At 37.9% G+C, this 26,297-nt stretch overlaps 1 protein-coding gene across 1 annotated transcript in view; it reads left to right on the forward strand.

Annotated features, from left to right (window-relative positions):
- The window catches only part of BBS9 (Bardet-Biedl syndrome 9), a 248,417-nt gene that overhangs the window by 129,989 nt on the left and 92,131 nt on the right, over nucleotides 1-26,297 (forward strand). Inside the window, exons 17-20 of the mRNA XM_018571278.1 lie at nucleotides 5,588-5,728; nucleotides 6,744-6,839; nucleotides 10,245-10,417; nucleotides 12,235-12,387. Coding sequence (XP_018426780.1) covers nucleotides 5,588-5,728; nucleotides 6,744-6,839; nucleotides 10,245-10,417; nucleotides 12,235-12,387 — 563 coding nt within the window. The remainder of the gene's footprint in view (nucleotides 1-5,587; nucleotides 5,729-6,743; nucleotides 6,840-10,244; nucleotides 10,418-12,234; nucleotides 12,388-26,297) is intronic.

The raw sequence follows: 26,297 nt of genomic DNA on the forward strand, positions 1-26,297 counted from the left end.
TGTGTGTGTGTGTGTATATTTCCATGTACACACTGTATTTGAACTATTGGAAACCACAAGAGTACACCCTGGCTCTGTTGTTAGTCGAAAACCTATCCCCACAAGGTAAATAATATTTACTAAATTCTCTGTTTTTTTTTCCAACGAAAACATGAAAAGTGTGTTTAGCAATCTGTGAAATATTTGCCCCTTTTCAAAGCATTTAGTAAAACAGAGTTTAGTGACCTGCATTACATGTCTAATGATGGGATGAAAGGACGTCTAATAAATGCTGCTGGCAAATGTGACTCAGATCAAAATTATGCTTCATATGTTAAAGCAAACTGCTCTGTCTAGCTACAGATGCCGTTAGTAGTAGTTAGGTACAAAAGGATACATGTAGCGTGGCACATTTTTTTCCCATTAATTGACACCTAACACACAGACGTACAAAAGGAGACCAGAGTATCTTCCTGCGGCCACAAAAATTAACTACAGTATTTTAAACATAATTACCACCTAATAATTACAATCTGCTAAATCATTTAGCCTATGGGCATGCTAAACAAACTGGTATTAACCACTTCAGCTGTCACAATTGTACACCCCTTATGGACCATAGCAATTTTTACATTTCAGCTATATGCCTTTGATTCAGCAATAACTTTGTCATTACTTAACCCCTTCGTGACTGACGACGTACAGTGTACGTCGCCAGCATCGGGGCTGTTTAAACAGACTCCCGGTGACTTTTGCCGCCGGGACTCTGTTTAAAAATAACAAAGTAATACACATAGGGGGGAGTTTATCATAGCAGTTATGAATGTTTCAACTCGCATATGGTCGCATGGGAAATATTTGCGCCAGATTTATGTTGCTGGTGTAATGTTGTTCATAAATGAGATTAAATAGACTCCAGGAAAGAAAACTTGTAACGACCAGGCAAAAAGCTTAACTGTCGCTTCTTGAAGAAGTGGTCACGGGGACTTCTTCAGTTGCGATTGTTTTCTTTGGTGATGCTCCAGTTTCAGACAGCCGCAGGACAAGTGCAGATGTGAACAGTTGCAAACTTTTGGAAAACAGGCGCAATCTGAAAAATAGTGCAAGCTCTGGTCAAAACAGGCGCACATGTTAAAAGGAGGGGCTAAACAGATTTGCACATACAAAAAATGATCTAAGAGACCAAAACTGTCGTAGTTGCTTTGATAATTTCCCCCCATATTGTTTCTTCTAGGACTTTCTTTCTGTGATATAGTCTTGCAAAAATAATTTATTTAATGCAATAATTGTTTCTGCTTTGACCAGTGTTATTGTTTTTTGTAGATAAAAGGTATACATTTTATAAATACACAACTGTATAAATAAAAACACTAAATGCACTTTTTTAATGTGACAGAAATAACAAAACAAATAAAAACAAAAACAGTTTAAATAGGAAAAATTAGAAAAACAAATCGCAGGAAAATAATATCAAAGCAGATCTCCAAGAATTTGTTTTATTAACTCTTGCAGTGGGGCTACCCCCCGCACTGCAAGGGTTAAGTGCTTGTTTGTGTCTGGATGCTAAAATAAAGATATACTCACCCAAAGTTCAGAGCCGGCCAGGTGTCATTGTTCTCCCTCCAGCCTGTTCCCTCCTCCTCCGCAGATTGAAATGTTCCTTAGCGTCCTCACGTCTATGCACAGTGTGTAGACGTGATGATTTACTCAGACTGCTGAGGAGGAGGGAGAGAGACATTCCACGGACTGTTCTAAGAAGAAGCTTTGTATTAGTATATCTTTAGTTTTTTTTAACCTAGACACAAACCAGCAGTTAACCCTTGCAGAGCGGGGGTAGCCCCACTGCAAGGATTAATTAAAAAAATTCCTGGAGCTCTGCTTTTAAGCTATGTTCACACCATGTCCGTACCAGATATGGAGCAGATGTGCAAACGCAGTGCATTTTTGATGTGTTTTTACAGCGATTTTGCTGCTTTTTGTTTAGCTTGAAATGGTCTTTCAGGTGCAGTACACTGCGTTTGTGTGTGTTTTTGATGCGTTTCCATGTGTTCGAGTGCATTCCAGACCAGAGAACATGAGACAAGCATTTTTTTTTTGTCTGGCCTGGAACGGACTGTGCTGGTTTGGACAGAGCCCAGAAATACCATAGGGATACATTGGAATGTTTTTTTTTTGGTCCGGGAACAAACTGTTCTGGTCTGAACATCGGATCCGGATATGGTGTCAACAAACCCTAAAGGGTAAGGAGTTAATTAAGACTGATTAGGGTAAACTAAGGGTTCATATTGGGTTATTTTGGGTTATTTTTTTGTTTTTAACTTGTCAGGATGCTCTAACTGACATCATATGCAGACTGAAGTGTGTCCCTTTGATTTGCAAATGAATAAAACAGTAGATATGAATGTAACAATTATACTTTGTATCTTTATATCCCACGTTTAAATTGGCCATACGTTGAAAGATTTTGGTTCAGAAATTGTACACGAGTGGTCTTTCGAACGAAAATCGAATAGTTGATGGTACATCACCGATTTTTTTTTTAATATTGTGATCGAAATTTTTCGATTAATCAGGTTGGAACATTTTTCTCCAACCGAGCGAAAATCGATAAATCAGTGGGCTTTTTGTTAGTCAAAAATCTCAGCTAGAATACAGCACATGCGCAAAAGGAAATTATTTCCATCGTTCATAAATTGGTTAGTATGGCCAACTAACAATTTCCGAAATTGAAATTTGACTATACTTGATGGGGAAGTTTAGGTATAATGAAACAAGGGTTCATGCCAGAAACAAAATATTTTAAACGAAAATCGTACAATGTATGGCCACCTTAAGCAGGGTTCATTAAAGCAGAACTCTAGGATTTTTTTCAAATGAACCCTTGCAGTGGGGCTACCAGTGTACTGCAAGGGCTAACTGCTTGTTTGTGTCTTGGTTAAAAAAAAAACAAAGAATGACTTACTCCCAGCCAGCTTCTTCTTAGACTGGCCCCTGGAATGTCTCTCCCTTTCCTCTGCAGCGGTCTAAGGTCCAGTAAATCATCACATCTGTACACAGTGCATAGACGTGAGGACACTGAGGAACCTTCCAATCTGCTGCGGAGGAGGGAACAGGCTGGAGGGAGCACCTTTGTCAGCTTGTTGGCTTGGAACTTTGGGTGGGTACAGGTGAAACTCGAATAATTAGAATATCATGCAAAAGTAATTGCAGTAAATGCTGCAAAAGGGGCCCAAACCAAGTACTGAGTACATATGCATGCTTGTACTTTTCAGAGGTCCAATATTGTTCTATGTACAATCCTTGTTTTATTGATTGCATGTAATAATCTACTTTTTTGAGGTTGTGGATTTGGGGTTCTTGGGGTTTTTTATGAGCTGTGAGCCATAATCATCACAATTATGACAAATCACGGCTTGAATTATCTTGCTTTGCATGTAATGAGTCTATCTCATATATTAGTTTCACCTTTTAAGTTGCATTAGTGAAATAAATGAACTTTGCACGATATTCTAATTATTCGAGTTTCACCTGTATATCTTTGTTATTTTAGCACCTAGACACAAATGTGCACTTAATCGTTGCAGTGCAGGAATAGACCCACTGCAAGGGTTAATTAAAAAAAAGTATGGAGTTCTGCTTAAACATTGTGTTAGATGGTCCGTTTTTTTGACAGCAGCAGCTTTATCAGCTGTTGTATTTACACAGCAACTCTGAGCTATCATTTTGACAGATGCTTGATCGGTAGTGCAAACAACTGTTTTGTACCACATATGCTGTTTTTATTTACATACTTTCTTTTCGCATGGGACCAAATGTTAATTTTAGCTATGTGTATGTCCTGATTTTAGTTATTAGTTTAAAAAAGGATATTTTTTTTATATATGTTTTTTTCTTACCAGTGAATCCCAGATCTCATCTCATCTCATATATGTGTATTGTTTGTAAACGTGAAATTCTCTGTGTTTACGGGGTAGGTCACTACTGAAAAAGCAGACCTTGCATGTTGGTGCATTCTTTGATAATTGAAGCCTATGAATGTAATGACACTCAGAATGCCATTCTCAATTTTAAGATGCTTGTACTCCTTCTTTTGACTAGATAAGTTAATTAACTTTAGTACTTCACTTATTGTGGATTGTAGAGCTTTCAATCACTCTCTGGCTTCTGTGCCTGGCAGAGATAGTGAAAATTCCTCATAATGACTAAAGCATATTAGAAAGAGTTGTAAAGTGTGTAGATTACTGCTACTGGAGTCTTTTACATATGCGAGATGCCAGTGGGGGATTCAACTATTAGCCACTAGTAACATTAAAGTAAAATTACAATGGACTGGTCTTTTTGAAAAAAATATTATATTGTAGTGCCTCAATCTTTTGTTTTACCTCATTGGCTTAACTGATATTGAGAATATTCTTTAAAATTTAGCAGTGGAATTATTTGGTTTGAGCTGTCTTAGCGTCATCTTTGGGACTTGTTTTGGAATAAATAATACACTGTAATAGTAAAAGTGTTCATTACTATGGCTTGAAAGCAAAAATTTGTAATTCTGGTGTGATGTATGGGGATATTAGCACATATGGTGAGTGCTTAAGAATGCAGTCCACTCTCAATATGTTTTGTTTAAGGGCTTGGTAGCTCACTTTTATTCAAACAAAAGTGCATACATCCACCTTAGATACCCTTGCAGGGGTTGTTCAGCATAACATCCATGCAATGCTTCAAAACAACACAAGTATAGCCTCCTGGCTTCTACTTTACACATTACCACTTCTGACCCACTGGTCCTCTTGGAAGTGCTGTCCCACACTTGTACTGGCGGCCCCTCAGACTCACGGCTCTCCTAGGCTCACCAGTTCTCTCCCAACCTCCCCGGCTGTCTTTGTGTGCCTCCAACACACAAACCACCTGACTCCACTTTAACATCTGGGGGAGTCCTCCTGACTCTTGAACACTGTTTGTTCCTATCCAAGCAGGAGCTCACCTGACTCCTCTCTGACTTCCCTGACCCGTCTGTTCCTATTTCCCAGGAGGAGCTAATTCCCCTAGTCAGCATCCTTTTCTTAAGGGCTCTGTACACCTGTGTAATCATTGGGTGCTGGTCACTGCTAAACCCTGGACCCAGAACTGGAGCTTTCTTCCCTCCTGAATCACTTTGAAATCTCGCTGTTCCAGAATCCCAAGCATAGTCCAGACAAACCCTTGCTTCCTGACACCTCTCAGCCATTCTGGTTGAGAGTCCTGGATGATCATAACACCCAATTCTACAGTAGGATTGCCACACAATACCACACTGGTCATTGATGCAATCGTTTATTTGTATGATGTCTATCGTATGCAGAATGAAAATCTGAGGAACCTGGTCAACGACATATCTAAGCATGCTGGAATATTTTTGCAATTTGGGAACTTGATTGTATCTGCTATTATTAATGCCAACATAATCTAACATAAGGTACTCATGTACTATAAATGCATGCAAGCATATAGCTTAATTTGAGCTATTTAGGTAACAAACTATTTAGTCATAGAGTAAACCATTTCACAAATCAGAGCTGTGATGTGTGCATTTAAACTCCTTGTATTGTGTTTTTTTTCTTCTTCATACCAGGTGTTCCGCGAGTTGCGCAGTGTAAATTTCGTCTTCCGCTGCGATTGGTTTGCTCCCCTGTCCAGCCCTCTAAAGCAGCAAACCATAAGCTGACCATTGATACCAACAAACCTCCTGTCAATCTCATTAACCTTTTTCCAGGTGAGCCTTTAGTCACGGTTATTGTTAACACATTCTTTTAAAAGTTAGGATACTACAGAGGACAATAAGAGAAACTAAAAAGCAAGAATATAAAGAATAGATTCAGAAATCCAGTACATTTCCACAGTAATGTGAATAAGGTTCCTGTTGCTGTGTAGTAGTTGTAGATTTGGGCAGCACTTATAAATCCACATTGAGTATTTTTAAGATTAGTCAAATGAAAGAAAGCAATAGAAAACCTGTACTGTGAGGGTGTGAGAGAAAGGAAATAAGAGACACGAAAAACAGGGAAAGAAAAGAAAAAAAACTTCGGGTGCCATTTTGTGCTGGTATTAGTGTGACCACTTGTGAGCCCATGTGTGGTACATATGGCCTATTTTAGGTATGACCCATACATATGGTAAATTGGTAAAATGGTGCATTATTGTCTTAAACTTGTGAAATTAGTGGTTACTGCTGAGCTCTCCTTGGAGAATGATAGATCTGACACTCATTCACAGCATTCTTGTTCTGAGACTGTAACTGAAACATACTGAAGTCAGACACAACCAGGCATCTAGCATTTTCAGAAGCATTAATTAGAGATGAAAATGTAGCCACTTCATTGGTCCACTTCATACCCTTTTGACTGTAATGTGGGGACCGCTTTTCTTTATCTGTTTATAATACAGAAAGTCTGGTGTATGAAAGGGACAGTACTAAGAAATTTCTCATTGCGCCTAAACAGATTCAAACCTGCCTTGGAATTTTGAACACAGACCACCCTACACTACGTGCAAGGAGCTCTGTGAAATTTAGCTGTAGCACATAACATAGAACACAAACTAATGCATATATAGTGGGCTGTCTGAAAACACAACTGTGGGTTTTTCTGAATAGCACAATCAATTCATTAACTGCTTTCATTTGTTCATTGGAATTGCTGTTTTTGTAAAATGTTCACAAGTTTTTAAGACTGTTAAGATTTTTCAGTCAGACAGTTCACTTGTAAACTAAACTGTTACTTTGTTCTCAGATTTTATAGAGCGTACAGAGGATGACCAAGTCAGTGTTTTAGGATTTCAGTTGCTTGCTGGGCAGAAGGTCACACTACTTGCTTCTAAAACATCACGTGAGTGCAAAGCTTTTTTTTTTTATATATTAAAGCAGGCCTATAGTAAAAATTGAAGACACAATGGTTTGAATGGTCAGCTTCCATAATATATAGTGATTTCCTATTTCTTACTGATTTATTTTTGGCAGATTTGGTAAAAAAAACTAAAAGCTTTTTATTCAAGAAAATGTGAAGTATTGCATATGAATGTTTTGTATGTACATATATCCAGCCAGCGCTTCATATGTACATTTGGGAAGTATGTAACACATATTTTAGTGTGTACATGATATCTGTATTAATGTATCTTGCAAGACAAATACTGTATTCATGTAAGTCCCAGAAATTTAGTGGTAAGTTCCACAAGTTTTGGCCTAAGCTGCTGACTTTTGTCAGTCTGTTCATGATTAATGGAGCAATCTGCCGCTGTTCATTTCGCAAGGGAATTTGCAAGAGAAATTTCGCTTAGCTAAGTGAACGTCGTTGAAATTCACTTAGCAAAAAATATCCAATCATGTGACAGGAAAATCAAAGCAAACAGTATTTTTCTATGATGTTGAAGGATTCTTATTGGCCATTTTTTGATCTAATCTCCCCTGCCTTAAGGTGCCCATACACCTTACAACCATCGCAAGACTTTTGTCGCACCTGGGACGGATCCTGACAATGTTGTTGAAATCCACACAGCTGCGTGAGTGCCCTCCCCGTCCATTCCTCCTGTCAGCGCTGGAAGATCGGAGCAGGGAGGGGGGGGGGAATCCCTGCAGGGAGCCATGACTGACAGTCACTGCTCTCTGCAAGGACATGATCGAGAAGTGAGCGAGCGACGTTAATTCGATGCACCTAGAATGTATTTAGCTGATTTATATTGACAATTCAATCGGAATTAATGGGTGAATCTAAATATTTTTATTTGTTAAAGGGTTTCTAAACCCTCTGCTTTTTTTGCATAGATCTACTGCTAGCAAGCAGTAGATCTATGCAAAAAGTAAAAAAAACCTTAAACTTATCTGTATCTTCCCCGCGCACTCCCGTCCAAAAATGTGAAACTGCACGGGCGGCCGCAAAGGATCTTGGGGCGGGCGCATGCGCTGTTCACATTTTCGGCCGGGACGCGAGGAGGGACGCAAGGGAAGTCTGTGGATGCGTGCACCCGCATGCAGACACCGTGGGAGAGGAAGTGCCAGCAATCACAGAGGAGTCAGCACTGGATCTGACACTGGCCGCAGCGCTGGAGAGAAGGCTGAAAACTACAGGACAGAAGAAGATGATCGGATTAAGAGACATCATTTAAGGTAAGTGCTTACATTAATATGGGGGGGAAGGGAAAAACATTTTTGTCTTTAATGTCACTTTAAAGTGACATTAAAGTTAAATTTCTTTTCCCCTCTCCCCAATGTTAATGTTAGCACTTACCTTAAATGATGTATTTTATTCCAATCTTCTTCTTCTTTCCCCATGTTTTCATCTGTCCCTCCAGCGGTGCGGCGGCTCTCCGATTCAGCGCTGACACCTCTCTGCTTGCAGGCACTTCCGATCCAGCGGTGTCTGCAGGCAGGTGCACGCGTCAATAGAGTTACCTTGCGTCTCTGCTTGTCTCCCGCCCGATAATCGGAACTGCGCATGCGCCCGCCCCAAAATCCTTTTGTGGCCGTACGAGCAGATCCTGATTCTTGGCGCGGGAGCGTGCAAATAAAAAAAGGTAAGTTGAAACCACTGTTTTAGCGTTGTTGCTTGATAGCAGTAGATATAGGCAAAAAAAACGGGAGGGTCTAGAACCCCTTTAAGTATAACTAGGTTGAAATCTACCTCAGGGGTGGTCCAAGGCAACTAGAGGCCATGGAACAATGATTTCAAATGGACCGAATTCTCCACAATTAGTTGCATCAGTTCTGGCCTTATCGTTGGTTCCATCTGCAAAATAACATGTTACTGGGCTAAAAAGACTGGAGTTGAAGGGTGACTCTAAAGTTTTTTTTATTTGTTAAGCTTAACTAGGTTGAAATCTACCTTAGGGGTTGTCCAAGAAGACTAGTGGCCAACAATGATTTCATCCTACAATCCTACATAAATAGTTCTGGCCCTAGTGTTGGTGTCATCAAAATAACATATTACTGGGATTACTGATTTGTTACAAGATCAAGTCTGGCATTGAAAAGTATTAAAACAACTGTTTAGATAAGGGTCTTTTTACCGTAATCTGGAGCCAAAATGTACTAAATGACATTCCAAAATTCCCAAGCTCTTTCTTACCCTTTTCCCACATTGCCCCTGTTATTCTCATTTAACACAAAACTCAAACATTTTATGACCTATCTCTGGTTTCCTTATACCCCTTAACCTAATCTCGCTTTAATTTCTATGCTAACATTTAAAATGTACCTTTTTTTCTTTATAAAAAGTGCTGGGCGCACTCCCGACAATCCTCCGATCTTTAGTGCCCGGCTTCTTTCCTGCAGCAGTGCATGAGATTTCTGTGAGAGCGTGCCGATCTCCTTCACTACATATCCCAAAGCACATGATTGTAGTCAGAGACCGTTCCTCCCCCAATGTTCCTCTCCCCCTCACTCCTTGCTTGGTAAGCTAGAAGTAGGAGAAAAAGCAGAGACGATGACATACTTTTCAGATAAGGCTCTTGTGCAAAGACAGGCACGCTTTTAACAGAGCAGGCAGATTATACAGATTTGAGGGAGGAGAGAGGAGTCAGAAGAGAAGACTTGAGGATGCTTGATGTGTCCTCACGTCTTGTAGTTCTCAGTGGGAGTGAGCACAGAGGGTGGCTACTTTTCAGCACCCATAGGAACCATGGAGAAAAAAAGTAGCCACCCTCTGACAGGAAGTTATGAAACACTAGCAACAAATAGTTTTTTTAAAAGCATTTCATGGCAGTGAATTAAAAATGAAGATAGTTTTTTAATAAATGATTGTCTAATAGAGCTTAATTTTATTATTTATTTTTTGAGTTTAGTGTCCCTTTAAGAGTGTTTAGGAAAAAGGTGAAAACAGTATCTTATTCTGGCTGTAGTCAAACTGATTTGTTGGCTGATAAAAAACAGTTTGCATGCATAATTAGGCACTGACAAGCGTGTCTCCTAAAAGATAAAAATTGCTGACATTCATTTATATTTGTATATTTTTGGTTAACTACAGTCTGTCCATTCAGACTAAATGGTGTTCCTAGGTCACATTATATCTAAATTGATCAACCATACAACAATATATCCCTAGTAAGTGAAACAGCTGGTGTAATTGAAGGCAAATGCTCCCAAATATGGTTAGAACCAAAGAACTATGGATGCAGATACACAGAATGTGCACAGGAAATATATAGCTAAGGTGTTTATGCTTTTTACAAAAATGTTCACAGTGCATTAACCATTAAAATATATACTTTTTTTTATATCTCTATTTGGTTTTCTTTAGAGAGATATAGGATCCAGAGTGAACAATTTGAGGATCTTTGGCTTATTACAAAAGAGCTCATCTTGCGTTTTGAGGAATATTTCCTGAAACAAGGAATTAAAGACTTTGCATGCTCCTTTTCTGGACCAGTTCCATTGCAAGAATATTTTGAACTAGTAGATCAACATTTTGAGGTATGTTTTATCCATTTTGTGGTCATGTGGTAATATTGAAAACATGTTTTCCAGGGTAAATGGGATTCAGCTTATTGTATTTCTAGACAGTTGTGCACTGATAGGATGTGACCAAGGTACATATTATGTAATGCAACAAAGGGCTGTGTTTTTTTTTGTGTGTCACTATCACAATATATTTATACTCTATATGAAGAAACCATACTCATCTACTGCATACCTCACAATGGAATACTTTTAACCACATGCATTCTTGTCCCTATTTCTCTCAATAACCCCTTAAAATCGCAAAGTATTATGTTTCTCTCTGAGATATGTTTCGCACCTTATATCTTTTGCGTTTGCAGTCTACCCTGACAAATATTTTTTTCCCCTCCAAATTCAGAGATGAATTGGGGATCTACAACTAAGTGATGCACAAATATACTACATTTTTGTTAACAATTGGGGTACATTAATGCATTTTTAAGGTTTGATTCCTGAGGTTAGTGTCACTTTAAGTATTGGGTCAATAAAAAGCCTTTGTGGTGAGGAGGGAAAATGGCAAAAACTAATATCCAGATCATGGTTAAACAATAATGAGGCCCTCCAAAGAGCATATAGGTACACCTTATAAAATGTAACATTGAATGTGTCAGGTAGTGCCTACCAAGTTCATATGGAAGTGTAATATTTAATTCAAATTTAGCACATTCATGCTCCATTATTATTGATACAAAAATTATTTTTTCAAAAACATTCAGTTTCATAAAGAAAACCTAATTTGACCCCTTTACACCAAGTATTGGCTGACTAAATGTTTTATTGTTTCATCCTACCAGTAGCTTTTTGTACTGGCAAAATTCTTATAAGATTTATTTTTCAAACAGAGCTACGAAAGTCAATGACTAGTGGAAATAAATTCTACACATATTGGATTGATGCTTGCACTGTGTGTTTGGGGCTTGTGAAAATGGTTATCAGCTTTTCACAAAACATAAATCTTTGTTTTATGCCTGACCCATGGAATTTCATGTACTTAAAACATTTACTACTTTCTGGCACATATTTTTAGAGGAAGTCCAGTTTAAATTCTTCACTCATTAGAAATAGTTTTCTGGTCCTCAATGGGAATTTAGTTCTGGGTGAACTGCCAACTCAAGTAAAATGCAACATAGAATTAAATGGTTTAATAATAGGATTAACTGTACGTGTATGAAGACTGCTTTTTTTGTATACATTTCACCTATGTGCAGTTACAATGCTTCTTGATTTAAAATATTACAGTGTTTTTGCTGTAATGGTAATCAGATGACCACCTACACAATTTACACAGTATACCTAAAAATATATATATTTTTAAATATATTTTTTACCCTTTAGATGTATCTTTGGTGAAGTCCTTTGTGTATGTTCCAAGCTTTTCTGAGCAGTTTTAATGTAAAACTAGAGGGTCAGACTGAGAGACAGACTGAACTTTCTCTCATTAACATGCAATGCTTCTAAGTCATGGAATAAATATGAAAATGTGTAATCCATATATTTATTCACATATTTTCATATTTATTCCAAACCTTTAGCGCTGTGACAACACTTTACACTATGTTCCAAGCTACTCTGAGCAGTTTTAATGTAAAACTAGAGGGTCAGACTGAGAGACAGACTGAACTTTCTCTCATTAACATGCAATGCTTCTAAGTCTTTAACCCTTTGGTAGGAGAGACAGTGTTCAAATCGAGTTTACTAACTAGCAAGGACATGGATAAGGGAATTATTTTGTGTTGTTTGTGACCAAATTATACCACAAAAAAAAGGTAATTTTTTGCTTTTATTTCCAGCTAAGAATGAATACAGAGAAATATGAAAATCTGCTATCAGAACGCGCAGTACAGTTTCGTGCTATTCAGAGACTCCTCTTAACCAGGTTCAAAGACAAGACACCGGCTCCACTGCAAAATCTGGATACCTTGTTGGATGGGACCTACCGGCAGGTAAGTCAATATTTGTGCAGCACAGCTCAGTGTACAATCTAGAAAAATTTGCTAGCAGGCAGGTAAGATGTTTTTATTGCAGAAGTGGAATTGCAAAAAAGCACAACCAGTAATGATGCTGCAGCGGTACTTTGTAAATGGCTATGCAGAAGGGGGTGTGGGGTGACAACTCCGGTACTGTTGCGTGTGAAATACATTGTTCCAATAAGGCAGTCTTTTCTTTTCTTATCAACATATTAAAGTAAAATTAAACAGCCAACACTTTTATGCATTGTGTCATAATGAAGGTACATTTTGACTCTTAGTACAACAAAGACACAACATAACAGTATGAGAAAGAGGAGAGCATGCTAATAGATTGATAATAAGAACACCTTTAACCTGCAGTTAATGTGGGTGAATCCCCAGATGCAGAAAAAATATATATATATATATAGATAGATATACACACTGTATATACATATATATATATCTATAGATATATAGATATATGGATATATCTATATATCTATAGATACATAATGTATATGGGTAAGCCGTATTAGTCCAGTAGAGATGTATAAAAAAACAAAAACAAAACGGAGTATTGTAGTATGCGATGATACCTTTCTTATTGGACTAACAAAATATTTAAAAGACAAGCTTTCGAGAGTTAACCTCTCTTCTTCAGGTCAGAAGCAATACTAATCAACATGACAACATTTACCACTTATCTGAGTTTCTTTTCCAATCAACTTGATTGTTTGCTTCTTTAAGCGGCTGTATTCGGTATCTTTCATTGTGCTGTAATGTATATGGGTAAGCCGTATTAGTCCAGTAGAGACATAGATATATATACTCATTTCAGGTCACATAACAGTTTTTCTCCCCCTTCCGACGCTTTTGTGTTCCCCATTCATTAGAATGTGGGACTCTGAAGAAAGCGAAAGCCCAAAGCAGATTTTAATAGATATAGTAGAGCTTTATAAATGTACCTGACAGAAAATCAGTAGTATAGCCACAGTATACCACTACTTTTTAACGTGCTCCTAATTGTCCTTACCAAAGCAGAAAGCCAACACTCTTACTGGCCGCAAAACAATTACGACACAAGCTTTCACATGATGGTTACTGGAATCTTACTGGATACAAATCACCAGCATGAACTACAAGGGGTGCATATATCACTGGGCTTCTTTTGCATTTTTGTTTCATGCCTAAGTGACCAATCATGCTGTTTGTCAGATTGTCATTTTATCTTTCGTTTTAAAGCTTAGCTCCAGGAGATATAAAATAAACTGCATTTATTAATAAATAAATATTGAAATGCTATTTTTTTAATGCAAGTAGTGCACATACCTGAGTTTAAAGTATCTGCCCTTACATTCAACATAAAGCTGAAGTTTTTTTCTTGTGGTGGGGAGGGGGGTATGGACAGAGCACCAAACACATTACTTATGTTTATATCCCCGTACCTGCAACTGCTACTTCTTTGTGCTCCTTCAGTGCCCCCTTCACAGCCACCTCCCTCATAACGCCGTCAGTGGCTATGAATGGGGGCACCGCTGGCCTACCAATTTAAAATACAAAATGTAAAATATGGAATTCGGAATATGTAATTCAGAATATGGAATATAGAATTTGGGATTCGGAATACAGAATATGGATTTTGGAATACGGAATTCAGAATAAGGATTTTGGGATTTGGAATTCAGAATACTGAATTGGAATATGGAATTCAGAATATGGAATTCTGCGTAGGAAATTTGAAATACTGAATACAGAATTTGGAATTCAGAATACAGAATGTGGAATATGAAATTCAGAATATGGAATTTGGAATACAGAATTCTGAATTGGGAATATGGAATTTGGAATACAGAAGTCTGAAATTATTGTCGCTTCCAGTTTCATTCAACGGGGAGGAGATCAATGGAATGGATGTTTGCTGATCTCTCTCCTCTTTTTCTGCCAACACTCACAATGCCAGTATCAGGCCTGCAGGAGGAGCAGTGGAGCCCGGGAAGCGAGGCGAGGTGTCATGCTGGGGTAGGGCACACATTTATCGGCCCCTGAAAGCAATTAAGTGGCTTCACGGCCACCTGAACCGCTTCCAGTATAAAACCAACAGTCAACAGGGGCCCATTGCTGTTTGAATAGCCAGAAATAAACTAATAAGTGCAACTACATTACACAAGCTTTTTGTTCATATGGTTCCCCTGTCTACTTTTACTCATCATTTTAAATTGACTCACATACTAAAACTTCTGTGATCCAGGCCACTTTGTCTTCCACCTGAATTACCACCAGCACTGGTTTAAATGCATCATTTTGTTTTTGCAAGTTATAGAGTATATCCTTTTAGTGCTGAATTATTTTTCTGAAATTAAGAAACCGAGGGTAGTAAATTATTGTCAAATAACTGTGTGTTCTCTTCTTATCTTACAGTGGATTCTTAAAGTAGAACTTCACCCTAGAATTACTGTATGAACATTAAACAGCCATTGCACATGCACCTTCATAGATGTATACTACCTTGTTTGGATTCTGCCCACACTGCAGTTGTCTAGCAATTAGCAATGGAAACTGCTGGCCACTTACTAGCAACACCATGCAAATCATGGTGTCATTCAGCTTCTCCCATGCCAGTTATGTCTTGTAACGCTTGACTGGAAAACACTTCCCGCAATAGCCCGCTATATACTAGGTTTTGGGTCATGGGAGGATGCTAATATATGTCCTCCTGTGATCCTAAAGAGAACTATGGGAAAAAGGTTACCCCATAGTTCTCCTTTTAATGTTAATAAAGTTATTCTAGGGTGAACTTACTAGGGTGACGGGAGTCTGCTAGGAGCAGTAGGGCGTCTTAAGACGTCCTGCCCCTCCCCCCTCTAGTGTGCGCCGCTCAGCGTGCACATGAGAGGGAAAACAGTGAGCATGTAAACAGCCAGCGATGGCTGTTTACATACAAGCGATCAGGCGTCTCTAGAGAAGCCCGATCGCTTGCAGGAGCTGCGGGTGTGCGCCTCCCTGTACCTCATGTCCCGTTGTCTCCTCGCTGCCGTTCACGTGATCCGATGTGCCCGGTGCGGCTGGGACCGGCACGACGACGCTCTAACAGCAGATCAAAGGGAGCTCAGTACTCGATCTCCCTTTGATCTCTTTTCCTGTCCCCGAATGCAGGAAGTGATGTAAATTACATCACTTCCTGCATTCAGTGTCACTCTCCGGTGCGGAACACCGGAGAGAAGCTGATGAAGCAGACCTCTGCTTCATCAGCTTCTCTGGGGGTCCCTAGGTGACATCCGAGGTCCTGGAGACCCCTGATGTCTCCATAAAGAGGACCTGTTTGGTGAACTGGCTATCACATAGGGGATTTCTTAGTCCGCTATGTGATAGCAATAAACTTAAGTCTAAAAATATATTCTTTTAAAAAGTAAACAACAAAAAATTAAAGCATTAAAAAAATAAAGAAGCTAAAAAAAATATTCACAAATAATAAAAAAAATAACACAAAAAATGTTTTAAAGTCCCCCCACATACACACGCAAACATGCATCAGGTGCGTCTATGTACGATAACGACGATTGCGCCCATTATGCCGCACATGTTACATATCGCCGCGAACGTCGGAGTGAGAGCAATACTTCTAGGCCCATCAATCACTGATAACACTAAACTGATGAGCGGTAAAAACTTTTAAAGCGTTGCCTATGGCCAATTTTGGCTGTGGTCGTTTTGTGCGATTTCGCGCGTGCACGCTATTTTAAAGCTTGACATGTTTGGTGTCTATTTACCCGACGTGACCCTGTCTTTTATATTTTACCAAAAAATTGGGGTGATAATAAAATGTTTCTTAACATTTTATAGGTAAACATGTTTTTTTTTCAAAATCTAGGGTACTTTTTTGTTATATAGTAAAAAATAAAAACCCCAGTGGTGATTAAATACCACCAAAAGAAAGCTCTATCTGTCCCCAAAAAATAGATATATAACTCACTATATCCCGTACAGCGGCCAAGCATATGCTTTGGCTCGACTGAGCCGAAGTGACAGCGGAAGCTGGGCGAGCGGCCTGCCGAAGGCCGGCCTTTCGCCCCACAAATGACAGCTGGGCGGAGCTTTAAGGTAAACTTTCTCTACATGAACTATGGCAGCTGCCATCACTAAAATCCTTCTGTAGTAAATGCTAGTAACTTAGTTATTATGCTGACCCTGGCTGAGCATAGCCAGGGTCTATGCTCAGACAGTGTATTTGTTTTGGGTCATTGACTCAAAATATTGATAAAAGAGGGTCAGCATGGCAGACAAGCAACTCAAATTTTCAAAAAGTCGGCAGTGGTAACCCAAGTATTTCTTTCGGGAAAGGTTTCCTTTCAAACTTAATTATAGGAATGGTTTTTATATGCAACATTTTAGTGTTTCATCCATCTATTTTGTTTGGTATTATATAAAGTATGTTAAGCTTTGAAAGTAAAATTAAAATGTTCAAATGGCAAATAATACCAATGGATGCATTAGGCAATGTTTTTTAAATGTATTTTTATTGTAAGTCATTTTTATTGTAAGCATAATAAAGTACAATTTAACAGCCAACTCTTTGTATGTCAGACAGAAGAAGAGAGCATACTAATAGCTTGATAAAGATATGAGAGCACCTTTAACCAACAGTATAGGCTGGTGAATCCTCAGATGCATAAGAACCAGCTTTAGGCAGTCTTTACCTATACAATACAGGCCATGTCCTTTTACCACCAATTGCCCAGAAAACATATAATTGTGGTAGTTCGCCCAAAGTCCTTTTGAAAATCGTATAACTTTCCTGAGAACTGCAAAGTTAATATGGAAAAGTCTGCTCAGGGAGGCTAGAGTTTCTATGCCAAAGGATACTGAGGAAAGGGGCCATTGATGAAATAATATTCAGATTTTAGACACAAAGGAAGATATGTATCCCATGTGATTTCCCTCCCTTCTGTGCAATGAATCACATCACTGTCACTCTTATGCTAACCACCTGTTTAATAAATGAAGAACGTGTAAGATTTATACACCCCTGCCTGTGCTCTTGTCATCCTAAATCAAAATGAACAATCAAGCAATGAAAGAATGCCCCATGTGTATAGATTTATGTGATCCTCTGAAAACAATATCCAAAAAGAATAGGCTTTCATTATTCTAGGACAGGGGTTCTGTACTGGGAACAGTGTAATCATGAAATCTCTTTTTATTACAAACTTGATCTCTCTGTAGTACTATTGCTTGTTCAGTTTAACTGTTCCTCCCCTATTTCTTTCTCAGCCCTCTTTGCTCAGATCAAAAGGATATTACAGTTAACGCAATTTTAGCAGTATCAGTAATCCCCTGTTTGGTAAAAACGAATGTCAGTTATGTTTTGGCTGTTTTTTTTTAGAAAGCTGCACATTGCTATTTTTACTTCCTTTGATGTATATTTTCATGATTTTGGAACTCCCAGGTAATTTAGCACCTCGTTGCATTAACAAGTCCCCTGTTTCAGTCCCCTAGAAAACAAATGTTTGGCATTCATTTGTTTTTCATTTACATTGTTCATTGGACTGAAATCCATTTGAACTGGATTAATAGTATGCATAGACTTCCATTTTTCTTGGTCAGATAAGCTCTGGCCTCAGTTATCAACAAATGATGCACTAGAATCTGAATAATACGAGTGTGGACTCTTTTTTAAAACTATAACTATCTTAAAAGAGGGACCTTACTGGATTACTACACAAATTTTCCAAATTATCTAGCAGTTTTCATTAACCTCTTGCCGTCCGCTCGTAGTAGAAAAACGGACGGACGGCACTGCTGCATTGGCGGGTTACACCTTTAGTTCAGTTGTCCTTTACTAAATCCCCCACCTTCCTGAGTGCAGCCCACACGGGATAATACCTTTTTCCCCAATCATGTGATGTTCCTCAGACATGGTCTAAACATTAAGTTTTGCCTTACATAGTTATTTATCTTGCTATTATATTTAATGGGAATAATAATTGTTTTGAGTCAAATGCATTTTATTTTTTTATATCTTTAAACTGTATATTTATATCAATGTTTAATATATATAATTTGCCTTAATTTGATTAGTGTATACAATTTCCAAAGGTATTTTTGCCGATTTGTCAACAAGAGTTTCCCACAGGATTTTTTTGCATACATTTTTTTATTACTTTATGCTCCTTTTGGTACCGGTTTTTTTATTGGGAGTAAATATGGCAACTTTTTATATCAATATTTTAAAAACTGTTAAGAAAGCAGGCACAGTTTTTTGGCAAAGGGGCATTAAACTGAAAAACCTTTGCCAACCTTTGTAAACAGGTTCCAGCTACTGGAAAGTATCCGAAGAATATTACCAAAGTGAATACCTATAGTTTTAGGGGCCTTCAGGCAAAGCTATACAATAAGAATATTACCTTAAAAAGGTTTTCAAAGGAATCATCTCTCCTCCCGTTGAAGAAATAATGTTTTGTTTTAGAAAACAAAACCGAAGTGTGTTCAAGATTCATTTTGTCTACGTTAATTATTTATTTTGTACCACTTATTGTAATTACACTTGAGAAGGAGACAGATAGATCAGTTCTTATTGTGCTGCCTACACTTGACACCGACCTACTTTTCTTAGAAAAGAAATGGGAGACAGGACTTAAGACTGTTCTATAACCAGTGCTTACAAAACCATTGATTGTTACTTTCTATGTGCTTTACTAGAAAGACATAGGGTAATTATTTAGATTGTAATGACCAGAATGAGATCTCTGCAGATTTCTACATCTTCAGGATGTTAGAACACAAGAGTATGTAATTTTGGCTATCAGTTTCAAAGATTTCCTATCTAGACTGCGCCTACTTTGAAGAGACAAACATTACAAATACATTGTTTAAAAGGTCAATCTACCCAAAACTGATTATATATTTTTTGACAGATTTTACACTTCATTTTTGTATCACAGACTGCAAGTTAGGAATGGAATTAAGGCTGCCCATAAACAACACATTATTGGCATGCAATTTTGTTAGAATTTCAAAATTCTAATATTTGTCAGTTTATGGCACTGTACACGTTTTTGCCTCAAAGCTGCTGGCAGTGCAGTTTAAAGTGAACCTGATCTGTCTCAAAAATTTTCTAAAGTAACAACAGTGCAGAAAGTGCCTCTTGGTACTTGTGTTGGTCTTTAAATCAATCCATCTCTCCTTGTAGAGCCCCAGTAAATCCTAGTTTTAGGCTATACATAGGGCCCAAACTTCTGCCTAAGTTAGGATTAAGCCTAACCCTCTGTGATTTAACTTTTACTAGAGCCTCTAGCATTTGACAGAATGACAGGGTGCTGCTTAGTACTGAAAGAGTTGAGCTTTATTCTCGACATGGGAAGAAGTCAAATTCCCATGTACAGCCTTGTCCTAGGATCTAAGGGGACAACACGGGGGTTAATATGAAGAATATGCACTTCAAATGTTGCTACTTTAATACTTGTTATAGCTGTGGTGGCCCTTCCTGAACATTTGAAAAGTATTTTGTTAGAGATCTTTAAAGTGTATTCTTGAGAAATACCAGAGCAAGAGATGCAGTTTAATCAATCCCAACTTCTGGGTCAGTAGAATAGACTTCCAGCAGGTTTTTTCTTAGTATTTTTTATTTTCTCAGCTCCTTTAATTGCCTGCCCTAAGTTAGTATGTTAAAATGTGGAGTTAAAGAAATCATTTGTTTTGTCCTCAAATAAATTTACTTTGTTAAATTTACAGAGTAACTGTTCTATTCAAATACAAAAATCTGTTCCATGTATTTTTATTATATATATATACCCTGTTTCCCCGAAAATAAGACCTACCCCAAAAATAAGACCTAGTACTATTTTTGGGAATTGCTAAAATATAAGACCTACCCCGAAAATAAGACCTAGTTGTGACCATTCCCAGGGCCGACGGTGGCATAAGGGGGGAACTTTAAGAGCCGCGGGAGAGAATCAGCGGTGCCAACGAAGTCAGCGCTAGAGGTAGCAAGGCGGCAGCGGAGGGAGCAGAGCCACATAAGCCGATGCTTCCTCTACAGTGCCGGCTCCTGTCACAGGCGGAGTGATACCAAATGCACTCCGCATGTGAGTAATCGATAGTGAAAGGCGCTCCCCTCATTCTAACCAGCGATTGGTTACCAAATAGCTCTTGGAAAGGTACGGCACCCCTGATTGCCCTGATCACCATATTCTTAACTTTGCCAGTTTGGATTATTTAATTTGGATTTGCGTTAACTTTGGATTGTTGTACATTAAAAAAAATAAATAAGACCTACCCCGAAAATAAGACCTAGTGTGTTTTTTTTGAGCCAAAAAATATATAAGACAGTGTCTTATTTTCGGGGAAACACGGTATATATATATTTATTTAGTGCCTATAGCTTGTAATGTTTGTTCTATTATGTCAAATAATTATCTTTTTGATTTTCTAAAGTTAAAGTAGCTGACAAAGCCATTCTTTTACAGTTTCAGAAAGTGTTCTTCCAGAATCCTCCTGATAGTTTAAATAGAGGCTGGAAGAATGCTTACAGTATGTGTGGGCCAAGAACTATGCCAACTGGCAGAAAGAAAATATGGGTATTCTTTATTTTGCTAAGTATTTGCTGACGGCTTGATTTAGATTATCTGCTGCCACAAAAACCAGAAGTTACTATTTGTGTAAATACTTACTAATTTGAATTGCTGACCACCCAACAGTAGTTCCTCCCTGGGCAAGTTACTGGTTTTGACAGGTGCGGTTGCTTCGACAGCATAGAAATAAAACTACAAATAATATCTTTTGCTGTTGAAATCTATCTGAGCTTGTCAGATTTTAGAAACAGCCACACTTTTTTTTTTTACCATCATTCTAGCCTAATATGTACAGAAATAATTTGTGAGGGTCACTATAGTATAAAATCTCACACTTTGGTTTGTTTTGGAAAGAAAGTGTTATGGTTAAACCCATAAATAATTTACATTTAGTGTATGATAACACTGTGTATCCTAAACAATTGCCCTTTGTTAAAAAAAAAACAACAACTTATTTTTAAGGTTTTTTTCTTTTCTTCATCCTTTGTTGCATCTTTGTGCTGATCTCCTGTAACCTCTTGCTGCCTACATACATGTACTCCTGAGTTGGCAGCTTGGCAATTTTTAGGGAAAGTTTCCTGATGGTGACAACAGTGGATTATGCCTGTGTAATTTATGTTGAAATAGCCAATTTGTAGTCTCCATCGGAAGCCCATGTGAAAGGGCGACAAAGCAAGAGCACAACTGGGAGACAGGGGCAAGGCATTCTCTCCCTGTAACAGAAAGTTCCTAAACAAGGATTTTAATAGAAGGATTACTACTTTCTATAAGCTTGATCCTTTTGGGAACTGAAATACTAGAACGCCCTATAAAATTAAGTCTCCTTGGAGGCATGCAGTGTTCCTGTAATATATGCTGCCCGTTTTCCACCTTGAAACAATAAAGGTTTATGAAAATTAGTAAAGAACTAAAGAATATTCAGCAAATATGAAGGTGTTGTCTGTAGTACCCAGATTTCATGTTTAATTCTTCCATTAAATAAAATATGAGGTCTCTGTTTCTTTTCCAGTTTTAATAAATCATCCTGATTGTAGGCAGAAAAGGAAGGTGTGATAATACTTTGGAATATTTTGTAACGGAAAGGTTGAAGCTGAAGGCTGTTGGGAATAGTTTCACCTTACTTCCACTTGTTCTTGTTCTGTCTGTTGAGTGGTATCACTCCTTGACCCAAAATGAGTCAGAAGTTGTTTCTTGGTTACCGAATAATTATACACTGGTTGCTTGATATTTGATCTCTGGTATAGATAGAAAGTTTCTAAATGACTGCAGATGCAAGGTGGTACTGCTCTTTCCACTCCAGTATACTATGTTTTAACATAATTCTTCAGCCCAATCTGTCATTTTTGTAATAAGGACAGAGCAACCTGCCAGTCGTCCAAATCACACACAAGGCTACTTTCTCCTCCTCTGTATATTTACTCAATAGTGGTAATTCCACCAATGAATATAGGCTTGTATGTGTTTCTCAAGCAAATCACTTTTTCCTGCCAGAGTTTCCAATTTATTTGTATTCTACACACACACTTAACTGCTACTTAGCACATATTGCTCTGCCAACTGGGCAAAATGACGAAGAGGAAGCTTGCCACGAACGTCTGTAACCGAAGAAGAAATTGAGTTATATTCTTGTTTATTCTATTTCAGCACCATATTTGAATGTGTGTTTTCTGCTTCACTTTAAATCCATTTTGTGTGAGCCAGGCTATTTATTAAATCAAGTAAGGTCAGAGAGGGTCAGAAATAAAAAACACTGGAAAGCCTATAAAATACCTTTAGGTGATCCCATTTTGTTATAACACTACACTTCCGAACTCGATAAATGAGCTTGAATTTAATTTTAAATGTCATGCATCTTGTGATGTCATTTCTTGTTTCCAATTAAAATTGTAAATTGATTCGGAAAGTACCTTTAACAAGCAAGATAGTATTACAAGATCAAAATCTTATTCTAACTGCATTTTCTGAATGTTTTTCAGCTTAGATTATAATTACATTATAAGATCGCATTCTTCAAATGATCTAATCAAGAAGTCTTTATTGCTAATTAGTTCTTGGTGAAAACAATGGGATATCTGCTATAACAAATTGTCTTCTAATAAGCTTATCTGATATATGAAGATGTTTTTTTCCAAGAAGGACATATTTTAGTTGGCTTTGCACACAAATGTTCATTCTGTCAGGTTTGTGTGGCTTTATATATATATATATATATATGTATATATATATACACCGGTATATATATGTAGTCTTGGGTGATTGATTCGGTTATTATATGATGTGTTATAAATATTTACAGGCGAAGTAAAGCATTATGTTAAAGCAGCATGTTTTAAGCACTATGGCATTTAAAGAAGCAGGAAGTGGGCAGTTAAGGGTCAGTGGCTGTTACTTCTTTGGACAGAGTTAGAAAAGCGTAATGGGAACAGAATAGTTGTGTTATTAAATTACGTAGCTATTTCAACCTCAAGAAATGGTTCAAATTAAAAATAACAATTTGTTTTTGTTTATCTGTTATGCCTCTGTATTCTTACTTGTTTGGAAATCCACACATGTGCCTCAAGTTCATCCCACGATCTAAAAAAATCAGTTTAATAACTCATTATTGTAGGTAGCAGTTTAAATGCTAAATCCACATATTCTACTTCAGTTTTAATGGATACTCACTCAAGTTTATGATTGTAGCAGTAAATGTTGACACTTTCTCTGTGGCTTTACCATTTTACTTGTCTCCAGGCAGGGAAGTGATGTCACACAAAAGGTAGGCATATGCAGCTCTATTTTCTATTGTTTAGCCCATGGACTGAGCGAGAGAAAATCAGTTGTTTCCCTCATCCAGCGTGGATGGAGGAATCTCCACTGCCAGCTTTCGTATGCAGTCATTGTTCACCCAGATTTTTCAGTCATTTTTTGTTAATCCAGATGGTGCTTGCAAGACCACCCAAGACTGGAATTTTATCCAAATTAGCAGGCATTGGCAGAAACATGAGCTGTCTATGGCCAGCTAAAGGCTTCTGTTGCTCTATCCTGTTGACCTGCCTAATTGTCATTATGTAATTTTAATCCTAATAGGTTAAGATAGATAAGGTTGCAGCTTATTTTTTTTTACATTATAAAGTAATAATGTGTATTCTACTACAGTAGTTGGGCCAAGTATTTGTATACATTCATGGTTCAAAATATTGGTACCCCTGCATTTCTGTCAGATAATCTACCACTTTACGCAGAAAATTGTTGCAATTGCAAAAGTTTAGGCACTCTCATGTTTATTTATTTTGTTTGTATTGGTATGACACAAGAAGTTAAGGAAAAAAAAGCCAAACCTGACACATTCCACGCAAAACTCCAAAAATGGACTGGTCACAATTATTGGCACCCTCGATTAATATTTGACAGCACAGCCCTTGGAAAAAATAACTGAAATCAATCACTTCCTGTAACCATCAATGAGCTACTTACACCTCTCAACAGGAATTTTGGACCACTTTCACCAACTGCTCCAGATTGGAAGGGGTGCTCTATGGGATTTGGCTCTGGACTCATTGCTGGCCAGTCGAGTACTCTCCAGCACGTTGTCTGAAACCATTTCTGGGTGCTTTTAGACGTGTGTTTTGGGACATTGTCCTGCTGTAAGACCCATGACCTCTTACAGAGACCCAACTTTCTGAGATTGGGGACTACGTTGCACCCCAGAATTCTTTTTGGTAGTATTCAGACTTCATTATGCCATGCACAGTCAAGACATCCAGTGCCTGAAAAGCAAAGCAACCCCAAAACATCAGTGAACTTCCACCATGTTTAACTGTAGGGACTGTATTTTTTTTTCTTTAAAGGCCTCATTGCTTTTTCTGAAAACAATAGAATGATGGGCTTAACCAAAAATCTGTAATTCTGTTTCGTCTGTCCACAGCACATTCTCCCAAAAGGATTTTGGCTTCCTTAGGTAAGTTTTGGCAAACTCCATTCTGGCTTTTTTTATGTTTCTGTGTCAGATAAGTGTCAGAAAAGACAGATATGAAGGTTTTTTTTTTGTTCCTGTCATAAGCAAACTAGTTGTCCAAAGAGTAAACAGGAGTTTACATAAAGAGCAAATGTGTTCAACTCAGATAAAAAAAAAAATTGCTTTCAGTAAAACATGGCACAGTTGCCCATGTCAAAGAAAGCTAATAAATGTTTGAGTGTTCTGGGATACAGAAGATGGGCTCACATCCATCAGCATTACTGAGAATCTCACTATTTTTTTCTTTGGGGTTGATAACCTACTGTGGATAGCAAAGACACTACTTTTCACCTATGAAACATGGAAATATGCAGTCATTACATGTCTTACTAAGGCTAATCGTTGTGAATGTGCATTCTGGGATTCCTGCATTAAGAACCTATGAATTCCCGTGGCAGGTATCTCAAATATGCAGTTAAGAAGCGTCCGCTGTCACCTGTTCAAGTTAATGATTGGGTGACAGCAACCGCATTTGAAAGTGGCAGTGTGCTGGCACTCCACATGTAACCGTGTGATACAATTTCATGCGCTTAGGAATAGATCACTATCCCGGGATGCAGAATAGATGTGTCCAGTGACAGTGATCTATTCCAAGCTGCATGTAATCATATCATATATGATTACATGCGGAGTTCTGGTGGACTGCTGCTTTTAAATGTGTTCGCTATCACCCAATCATTACCTTGAATGGGTGATAGCAGCTGCTTCTAAACAGCATATATGTGAATCCTGCAGCAGGAATTCATAGGTTCTTAATGCTCCTGCATGTGCATGTGCATCCTAAAATGTGCATTCACAACTATTAACCTTAGTAAGACATGTATGTCTGCATATTTCCATGTTTCAGAGGTAAAAAGCAGTGTCTTTGCTATCCACAGCTGCTTCAGATTGCTCTGGATTTTTAACATAATATATGCCAGGTAGTTTAATCAGTGTGGTCACAGCTGATGGAACAGACAGTAAAACAACCCTGTAGTCTTCTCCTTGTGATTGCTCTCAAAGGACTGTGAAGCAAGTCTAATCAATTCAAAAATGTTTTCGACTGGACAATAGCTCTAAACAGGACAGATGGCATGTCACCAGTAAATTACCAAAGGGAATATAAAACAGTGTTTAGATGGTGGAAATTGTTTATAAATGATGAAGGAAAAATTTTATATAGGAAAACACTATTCCATGTGTTTTTAATTATGTATTCCATTTTTTCGTTTGTTGAGTCCAGTGGCATAGATTTCATATCTTCTCATGTATGTATTTGCTTGAACATGACATTAAATGAATTGCCATCAGAAAGGGCACACAGCATTCTCAAGGATAGTGATGGTAGGAATAATAAA

This window comes from Nanorana parkeri, unplaced genomic scaffold (assembly GCF_000935625.1).
Source record: "Nanorana parkeri isolate BGI_ZX_2015 unplaced genomic scaffold, ASM93562v1 scaffold41, whole genome shotgun sequence".
Lineage (NCBI taxonomy): Eukaryota > Metazoa > Chordata > Amphibia > Anura > Dicroglossidae > Nanorana > Nanorana parkeri.